The sequence below is a fragment of the Leptosomus discolor genome, chromosome 5 (assembly GCF_034619465.1).
Source record: "Leptosomus discolor isolate bLepDis1 chromosome 5, bLepDis1.hap2, whole genome shotgun sequence".
NCBI lineage: Eukaryota > Metazoa > Chordata > Aves > Leptosomiformes > Leptosomidae > Leptosomus > Leptosomus discolor.
In genome coordinates this window covers 4,744,353-4,755,000 of record NC_141395.1, presented here as the reverse complement: position 1 = coordinate 4,755,000, position 10,648 = coordinate 4,744,353, and the positions used below count along the sequence as shown (strand labels likewise).

Here is a 10,648-nt window from a genome sequence, read left to right as displayed (position 1 = left end):
GGCTGGGCTTCACAAAGTCCAGACTCACAATGTGTGTTGCTGGTTTTCATTAAAGCTCTGCTCTTCTGCTGGCCAGGCAGGCCCTCCAATTGATAAGCATCTCCGTTCCTTTTAACACCAATTATCTTTTCCAAATGGGCAAGCTTATGCTCTGGCATGAACCTGTTAAGAAAAAAGAATTTAAAAAAAAAAATAATCTATGTTGTGCTTATGCTGGATCTCAGTTTCACCTGGTAACTGTTGATTAATTAGTAGCAAATGAGAAGACAAAACATGGTTGATATTTTACATCCATCCAAGCAACAAAGCATCCAGTAAATTATACACTTTATATATATATTTTAGTGAACATGGTACCTGTGAAATAAAGTAATAGATTCATTGGCTTAGAAGCCAAAGGTCTCCACTGAACCACATCACCACACACGGCACATGCATCAACAGGGAGAATAAAACTATTTGCCTGCTAAAACAAAATAAAGCAAACACCTCTGGGAAGTAAAAAGGCAATTCTGCCAGAAAAGTCTTTGCTTTTTTTGCCAGGGCTACCGCTAAGAACGGTAACAAATACCAAATGCAGCGCTGTTCAACTTAACATGAGTCTAGTCTACGTCTAGACTTGAGCCCAACAAGTTGTTTCATCACAGGTCGATGAAAACCAGCTCAGGAAGCCTGTTTGTTGCCTAATAACATGGGCCAAACATGTACCATGACATGGAAGTGGGTCTTCTTACCCAACTGTCCTTGCCTGATTCCTCTAACGACCAACTGAAAGAATTAATCAAAAATTAGAAAAAAAAACCCACATCTAGGAGGAAAGGATTGAGTTGTATATCCATTCACAGGACAAAAGCAAACACGCCCATGTTTTTTCACAGGTGTGAGTAACAAACACTAAGATGGGGAAACTGAGGCAGAGCTGCTCACGACCTTCCTGAGGCACCACAGACAATATTAGACGCCGCTGGCTCTTCCCTCTGATGTCCATGCTGCACAAACCCCTTCCCAACAGCAGGATGCGTATATTGAGGCCACCGAACTCACTTTTGTAAGACACAAAATTTAACATTTTATGCAGATCTAGTCTTCCTATTTGATTTAAAGTAGTAATGAGTTACGGTCCTTGCCCAGGAAACACTTGAACGAAGCTCCTTCATTCAAACACGATTCTTCCAAATTAACACGGAGAGGACTACATGCATGGCCACCATGGGATCCTCACTCTAAACGCCTGCCTGTACCTCAAGTCGATTTACCCAAATATTATTTACTTACAAGCCTTTCAGTGTGATTATGGTTCTCCCAGATAAGTAGAGACGTTTAAATTTTCCCTTCCCTTTTAATTTCCAAATGTTTACGCACTATAGCCTGTTTATTGAACTGTTTACTAAAGCCAACGCTTGCTCCACTTTATCAACCTCCTCCACAGTTCTTCAGAGTTTTACTCCATCACAGCTTGTTTCTGGGCCGTGAACAAATCTCTCCCTTCCCTCTTTGTCAAAACAAATATTCCTAAACACCACAATCACCCACTTCACCCTGCAATGGAGCACCTTTAAACACAAACAGACCTTTTTTCTTCAAAATCACTGCCAAAATACTAGCATGCACAGACTATGTGAGCTTTACCGCAGTTGTACTCTTGACTAATTGCTTTGAGGATTTTTCTGCGGCCCCCTAAATCTCCTTTCCTAAGTCAGGACACTGCGTCGCTGCTCCATGTAACGTGTATTCTTTGATTTGTCTTGCCGTCCCTTGGCACGTTATTTTCATGTTTATCTACGATAAGTTGCATTTTCAATCCACTGACCAAATCACCTACGGGATCTACCGTTTTTTCCACTGCTCACCGTCACTTGTTGGAGCTGCTCTGCAGAAACAACCCCAAAAAGTTCAATCGTATCCAACAGCCTCACCCAAAATCCATTACCTGTGTTACAAACAAGACAGGTTCCCAAATGAGCCTGAGTTAAATCATTCCCATCTTAGCGATTTGGCCATCCTCAGATTCTCAGAGCATGAAAGCACGAATTCAGTGTGGCCAAATTCCATACATATGTGCTCTTCACAGTTAAGTCAGCATTTTGACAGTCTAAGCAGAATTATAGACCTAAAACTGGCTGGTGGTGGCTCCTCTGAAGTATGGACACATCACCGTGAGGATATACTTTTATATGTTTATGCATGGGAAGATCTGAAGGAGAAATAGGTTAAGGGACCTGCCCTAAACCACCAAGTCTGTGACTGAACCGAGAGGGCTGATTTGCCCAACCAAATTTAACTAACAGATTTTGAAAAATCATTGCTGTCAAGAAGAATTGCTTGACGTGTGAGAGGTCGGACTACCACGGCAGGCTGTATCCCCCTGCCTGTCTTTTAATCTCCTGGACAATCTTCCACTCAATGCCCCATTTCTATTTCTGGAGAGGTTTTCTTCTTAGTTTTCAGCCCTTATAAATCTGATCCGTCATTGCAGAATTTCTAATAATATTAGATAAAACTTCACCGATCTCTCTCTGGAATAAACTATTTAATATCCTTTATTTAAGACATGTGTGTGCAATCAATTCCGTGGTATTTACTTGTATTACACACACAGTATTCATCATCCTGACAATTTTTAAAAGTTTTAGAACACCATTTCACTTAACAGTTTAAAAAAAAAAAAAAAAAGAAAAAAGATTTATTTGATGGTTAACTTTGAAACAAGTTATCTGCATTAACTTCCATTGTTTTGGCATAAAGTAGTTCTGTATATTTTACTAACAACAGTGGAGACATGATAAAGGATGTAGGCAGAGAGCCATAAACAGCTCTCGCTGCAACCCACAGTGTTCGTGTAAAAGCATTAATTTTTCAGACTTTGATTGGAAGACGTCTCTGCGCTCAGCCACTTGGATTTTGCAAAATACAACCACGTATAAAACCTTGTACCTGAATATAACAATTTTAACTGCGGAAAGACCACTGTAAATCATATGTGGTATAAACTTGTCCACATGATTGGAATGATATAATGGATATTGTAGTCCCTAACCACTAGCTAATGTTCTTTATGACACTTAAATAAATGACCTGAAAATAAACTAATAACAACGCGAAATCTTCTAAACCTGTTCATGTGCATTTCCCAAAAGCATGCTGGAGAAAGGCAATGTCTAGTTAGCACATTTTTTGTGTTTATGTTTTCTCCAGAACATTCTCGCTCCAGCTTCCAGACTCACATTAATTCTTCTTTTCTGCCACCTTCCAGACAGAGTCATCTCTCCATCCAGTACCTGCCCAGATCTTGGTCATTTATAAACCTCAAGAGCTCGCAGGACTTCTACATCACCATCCAGAACGTTATAACCTGGAGAAAAAAGCAAGCGGTCCAGTGTTTTATTTGGAGCCAGTATCTACTCCCACAGAGATCATCAGAGTTTTTTAAATCTTTATATGAATTTCAGAAGATACAACCTCAGAAAGGCTTGGTACAGGCAAGCAGAGCTGGGGCAGGAGCAGACATAGGCTTAAAAGACTAGATATAAGGAAGAGATTTTTTGCAACGAGGGTGGTAAAACACTGGCACAGGCTGCCCAGAGAGGTGGTAGAAGCCCCATCCTTGGAAACATTCCAGGGTCAGGTTGGACGGGGCTCTGAGCAACCTGATCCAGCTGAAGATGTGCCTGATCCCTGCAGGGGGGTTGGACAGGATGATCTTTAAGGTCTCTTCCAACCCAAACCATTCTTTGAGTCTAAAAAACAAGCTAGAGAGCTACCACAGCAGATAGGTAGGATTTAGTTACAGAGAAGGACGCACCATTCTTCTCACACCTTAGCTACGACACACACTAGTCACATACGAAAAATGCCATAACATTCTATTCTTAATAAGGGAGAAGGATTTTATTGTTATTATTAACTTATGGTAGTGAAATCTTGTACATGTGAAACTTTCCAGAAAGAGTGATCACCAAAGCATACAAATATTAACACCTTCAACAGATTCCACAAGGTACTGCCCCTTACATTTAACAAAACATGGAAAATGTTTTACTTTTATGCATAACTCATGTATATTTAAACACTGAAAGTTCAGAGCAAACAGTGAGAGACTCAGATATCTAATTTTAGTATCACAACTTGTTTTCAAAATTTTCAAATCTGTTTTTCTTTTATTTATTCAGATTTTTGAGGATCTCTGACACATTTAACAGTCCATTTTAAAACTTTATGAAGACTTTAGAAAGAGTAAGCCTTGAAATCTTTCCCTTTTTGCATACTGGGTACAGATGTTTAGTTAAAAATATGAGTTAAAAATTAAACTAAGTTCATATATAATAAAAATTCCATATACTAAAAGTCAGAGTTTCAATCTAAATATTTGCCATTTTGAACAACAGATCTTTTTTTAACTCCCCAATCTATATATTATATATTTTCTTTTCCTTTATGCCATGAAATCTCACTCTGAGGAAACCCATGTCCTTTACCTTGAAGCAGACGTGCGCTTTCCCCAGCTCCTTCGTAACATGTTGCCATGTTACACCGTGTGTGTTTATTCACAGAACTTTTTTATTTGCCCTAATGAAAAATTGCTTAGGGGAACTGTAGTGGTTTTTTTTTTCCACAGCACCGAGAGTCACTTTGTGCACCATTTTATTAAAAACAACAACAAAAAAGCATGGAAGGGCCATGATGCCACTGCTCAATGAACAGAAACCACATTAGAAAGACTAACGGGTGCTGGTTTAGGTTAGATCAAATGACACGGGCCAGCTCTGTGTGTTGTTGGCTTGAGTAGTTGTTCTCAGTGAGCACAGATAATCTCTAAGAATGGACAGAAGCTAAAAGAAAAAAAAAAACAAACCTGATTTCACAAAAACTGGCCCTTCTGTAACTGCAGTTCGATTTGAAACGAAAGGTAAAGATATTTCTGAAAGTGCACTGGATTTTTTGTTCTTGTTGTTATATTGCCACTGAAAAGTTTAAAAGTAATAAAAGGAGATAGTCATAACCATGTATGTCAGAAACCTTCCCCAGGCCTTGGAGGTGCAGCACACACATTTCACAGCTGACGTGTTTCCTTCATCACTGATGCGCCGTTGTGGCACAGCTTCCAATTTAACAAACTCATTGTCTGAGAATTTCCTTTGTCTTTCTTTCAACACGGTCACAAACGTCTCTTTGCTAACTGGAATATTTTTAGTAGAATTTATGTGACCTAAAACACTACAGAGGTTCATGGAGAGCTTCTGTGATTCTAATACCTGGAGCCCATTTGGCTTATAATGGTTACGACGGACAGTCCTTTTTGTCATTTGCAGTAACTAGGAAAAAAACCCATTTTTGCACTACCTTTCCGCTTCCTTAAATTTATCCTGTTCCCATGATGAATTTATGCCCACAACTACTACAAACATATGCAAAACTATACAACCATGCACACGTATTACTGGCCAAGCACTGTACAAATAACCAAAGCTGCATGGATATCTCTGAGCTTTTTCAAAAGAATTTTGTCCACTCTGTTCTAAGGAGGAAAAAAAAAACAAACACAAAAAAGCAGGTCACAAAAGCAGTTACACTGGAACATACAGCAACTACCTTAGTATAGACTTGTTTTTTATACTTACATATATATCTATACATTTATATTTTTCATATTTAATGTTAGGAATCATCTGATAGCAGTAAATCTGATGCATTTATATTCACCTACTTCTCAAAAGATTGCAAAAATGACAAAACTGGGAGACTGGTCTCAGTTCAGTGATTTTTTTTCTTGATTTTTTTTCTCTGCAACTATTGTCACACTTTGCTCTACAGGAAACGAGTTGCTGAGTGTGGTCAGGTGTCCCAAAGCTGTCCTGAAAGCTCAAAAGAAGATTCCCAATATTTAGGGAATTTGATATTAGGGTTTCTTGAAGTTGTCAAATACTTTCAGGGATCTAATTTCACTTTCTGATCTTTAGCAATGGTTGTAATTCTTCATTCAGAAGAGGGAAGAGATTACTTGTCAGCAGTAATCTCTAACACAGATAATGCCATATAAATATTAGGGGCTTATACGCATGGACAAGGATTAGGAGCAAAGAGAGAGAGAACAGAAAGAAAACTGAACAGAGCCAAGATTAAGCACTGGGAAGGGCACAGCAAAAGAAAATACAAGGTCTGTGGTGAGCTGGTCTTCCCACAGTAGAATATATATTTTCCTGGGTAGAATAAGCAGAGTTTACACTCATTTCCCTGTTTGCAAACCGCAAAATACAGAAGTATGACATATTATTTGAGACGCTACCATTATCTTCTCTCAACTGTCTTCTCTCTTCCACGACACAGGAGAAATACAGAATAGACTCAGGGAATCACTGAGGTTGGAAGGTCTCTGGTCCAGCCTTGTGCTCAAAGCCCAACCAGTCGGACCAGGTTGCTCAGAGCCTCGTCCAGTCAAGTTTTAACTATCGTCAAAGGCCAAGGATGGAAATTTCACACTCAGACAGTAAGTGTGTGAGAGGTTTTGCTGCCAGCAGCTTGCAGGAGGGACTACAAGGTGAACAACACGGGAGAGAACTAAAGCTGACAGCTGCAGCAGGACATCTTCCTTCCTAATATTCATATCCTGGCCACAGAGAGAAGTGGTGGTACGTAATCTATACATCAGGGGAAGGATAGCATGAGGTCTGACTTCTTTCTGACAAATCAGTCAAAATATTGCTGTTCTAGCAACAAATTAGCTGAACGCAACAACCTTTGTCACCCCAGGGGTGTGCCTGATTAGCAGGCAGGATCCAGAGATGCTCCTGGAGAAAAGAGGCCGGATCCAGATAAACCACAGGCCTTGACTCAAGTGGTAACCTGGTCGTTGGAGTGGAGAAGGAAGATGAGACAGACAGGAGAGGAGAGATGCCAGCAGCAAAGAGAGCAGAAAAGAAACAGGGTAATTCTCAGGTTCCCCAAATGGTACCTTCCATCTATTTTTCTGATTAATTTCTGAGCAAAATCCCTCCATATCTAGTATATTTGATACTGCCAGAAATTCCCACTTTTATCTAGCACTTTTCTTTCCTATCGAGTTTCACTCTGATTCAACAACACTCCTATCCGTTTATTCTCTAAGATGACGTATCTATACCTCAATATAAGAAGGATGGTCAAGCCGATCTCTAACTTTCCCCTCAATATTACATTTGAATATCTAACATTACAATTACTGCTCAAGAAGCACTGCAAAGCCTACATCCTAGACGACCAGGATTTTAACTAAAGCTTTCTTCAACTTTTATTCCCCAAAACCCAAGCCTGCAGTGACACTATGCAAAACAGGAGCAAAGGCAGGTGAAACCACTCCAAACTAAATATAGCCCTGAAAGCCTGAGCTTTCCTGGTTTTGCGACCTCTGTGCTGCTGCTCTTGTTGGATACAATTTCAGCCAAAAGCCCGTCTAGCCTAATCCAGTACTTGTGGGATTTTTCCATTTTGTTACATATTTACTCCTGACAAATGACTTCAACAATATCTTAAGTGCTTTAGGTCAGGAAAAAAAAAAATTAGATAGTGATTACTCTGCATTTTAATACTGGAAGGGAGACTCTGGACCCACTGAAGTCAAAGGCAAAGCTCTCTCTGACTTCACGTGAGACTGAGTTTGACCCTAAATATATTATTTCTGAATTCACATCTGCAATTCTCTGAAATCCTTTAACACTAAATGTAAGAACCCGTGCAGTTATCATTCCTAAGAACATCATTCTCAACAAATGAAATGGTGATAATTTAAAAACCCCTCAGCAAGATGGCAATGAACTACAATGCATATTTTATAATGCAGGTGAAAATAACTTCTGTGTTATTTTGCTCAAGATACGAAAACATGAATTAATTGATAGTTCAGAAAAAAACTGATTTTCTCTATAATTAAACATCATAACTGTGTAGATCTGCTGCACCGACACTGCAAGGTAACTGATACACTTTTGGAGCCCTAAGGGTCCCCTTGATAACAACTCCCAGAAATTTAGAAATTGTTGACTTAAGTTCTGCTTCTGCAGAAGTTCAAAAGAATGAATTACACTATGGGGAAAAAAGTTAGGCTTCTGAGAATTGCAAGGTTTTTAAGGTTCTTTAGGATCCTAAAGGATTGGTCATGTTTATTAGCTTGCTTACAGAGAAAAAAACCAGCCCAGCTCTCGAGCGCTTATTTAGAAAATGCAAATTTCACATATAGCTCTAAACAACACAGCTTCTCTTCTTGTTAAACAGAATTGAAAATGGGTGTTTGAAAACTGATATCGCACCTTAAATCATCTTGTCTTTTTTTTTTCTTAAATTAAAATTAATACCAGGATCCTGTAACATACAATTTCCTGTTTTGTGGAAATACTTCTAATCAGGATATATAGGACGGACGTCCCCTTTAAACAGGCTGTTTTGTAACATACGCAATGCAGAAGGGAGTGCTATCATAACACTTCAATAGTTAAGTGACTTTATGAGAAAAATACTTCCAAATGTTTCCTAAAACCTTCCAAACCGCACCAAAGAACATTATCGTAATATTATGTTTCCCTATGGCCTCCAATATTTAAGCTTGCTATTCTCGAAATAATACTTGGACGAAAAATATAAGTTTATGTAATGTATAAATTGTTCCTAGAAGAAAAGTTGCCTTTAAAATTACTCTGTATAGATGTCAGATATTCTACATTTTCAATAGCCTTTCTGTATTAATTGAACGAACGGCACGCTAGTGCTTTGGGCTGCACGTGAACAGTCTGTATGTTAAAACCGAACAGTCACCGTGTGATCTTATTCATCGCAAATACTGAAAACAATAACTGTCCCAACCGATTACATATCAAGTTACCCTTAACAGATATCCAGATTTCTTGCACAGTATACATAATCCATATAAACTGTGCACCATATATCAATACCATATTCCAGCGAATCCACCATCAAAGAGTTCATTTATAGTAGGTTTTCATTTGACTCTGGGTTGTAATGTTCTGTGCAAGCATAAGCTAACCATTTCAGTGATTTTGCCAGCAAGCTGCTTTTTGGCAGATTATTGGCAGTACATATTGGCAACAAACTAGAGCAACTAAGCCCCTCTTATAACTTACAGGTAAATAATGATTTTAATAAATTTATGTAAAATGTTCCACTTGCTCACATCTGGTTTTGATAATTCACTCAACTGCGCACATGCAAACTCCTGTGTGTTTCTCAGGAAAACACATATTTCACCTTAATTATTTAACACTTTCTCAGGTACCCCGAGAAATAAATAAGCAATGAAGCCTGCTTTCACTTGAAGGCTTAACTGAAGATATTTTTACCTGAAAAAGCTAGAGAAATTGATTAAAAATACTAATTGTACACACAGAAAAAAAATATAAAACACATTTTGTCATCAATACAACGTTCAAAAAACAAAAAAAAACATAGGGCTATTGCAGAGCTCTCAGCCACAGGGCATTCCAATCGGATCGTCCAGTCAACTGCCTCTGGCCCTAAGGACCATGGGGTAATGCAGAGGCTTTGACCTCCATTTAAAAATGTTACTAAATTAGACTTTTTTTTACACATACACGGTTAAAACACGTATGCATTTGTACCTCAGACAGACAGTATGGTTCAGAAGAAACTCTGAGTTTCAATCCCAATTTTCCCAGTGAGTCAGTCTGTCATCGTTCCAACACCAAAAGTCTCTCTCCATCTCCAAAACTAGAATGGCAGTAGCTCTGCCCTAAAAGGATCAAGTTTTTGACAGAAAGCTCTAAAAAAGTTATTACTACAAGTAGCAGTGCCATTACAGGGAACTTCAGCACACAAGTACCAGAAGACTCCTCGGGGAGCCTGCACCTCCAAATTCTGTAGAACACATGTGGCCCATCGCTGAGCTACCTACTAAAGACTGTAAAACAAGACGACGAACATGCAGTTTGGTGTTGGAAAAAGGTGAAAATACAAACAGCACTGTCACCCTTACATGCTGAGTTACCACCTGGTGACAGATCTGCAGGATGGACAATGGGAAGGATGGTGCCTACCCCATAAGGAGTCGCAGGCTTGTGACCAGGCTGAGCTATCATCTGCTCTGCAGCAGGACATGGTCATCTTGAACATTACAGAGCTAAATACATTAAAAATAAAAATCAGAAACCTTAAGAGACATAAAAACCTTGACCATGGCTGTTCAGCCCAACCCCTTGCTTCTACAACTCTCAAAATCGTTCGCACTGATACAGCCCCCATGACCATGGAGAGCAGGAGTACGGTACTTTGAAATTTCTATTGCAATAGGGTAAAAAGGTGAAAGAAAGGCCAGCACGTGAGAATTCAAAGGCAAATGACAAAAATCAAAATAGAAGCATTCAGTGACACCAAGGAGAAGTTTCTTCAGCTCCTCCCTCCTTCTACGCCCAAGCCACCACTTCTCAGGACACCAGCTCCCCGACCTGCCATACTCTATCTGGTGACAACTCCTCCCAGCTGCCCCCGTGTTCCTCACGTCCTTCACCCCGAGTGCTGGCAGCAACACGTTCAGCCTGCTGAACACATAACCACAATTAAGGTGAGCAACATACTTGAAAAGGTTTTACACAGCCAATGTCCATGTCTGTTCTGCTTGTGGCTACAGCTCAAAGTTCTATTAAATAAT

General features: G+C 39.4%; 1 protein-coding gene across 7 annotated transcripts in view; it reads right to left on the bottom strand.

Moving 5' to 3' along the window:
- Positions 1–10,648, bottom strand: part of QTMAN (queuosine-tRNA mannosyltransferase) — a 124,108-nt gene that overhangs the window by 36,047 nt on the left and 77,413 nt on the right. For 4 of the 7 annotated variants that reach the window (XM_009947568.2, XM_009947569.2, XM_086465390.1 and 1 more), the window contains exon 4: positions 1–162. This exon is cut by the window's left edge. The exons of the other annotated variants lie outside the window; for them this stretch is intronic. In XM_009947568.2, coding sequence (XP_009945870.2) covers positions 1–162 — 162 coding nt within the window. The remainder of the gene's footprint in view (positions 163–10,648) is intronic. 7 annotated transcript variants of the gene reach the window in all.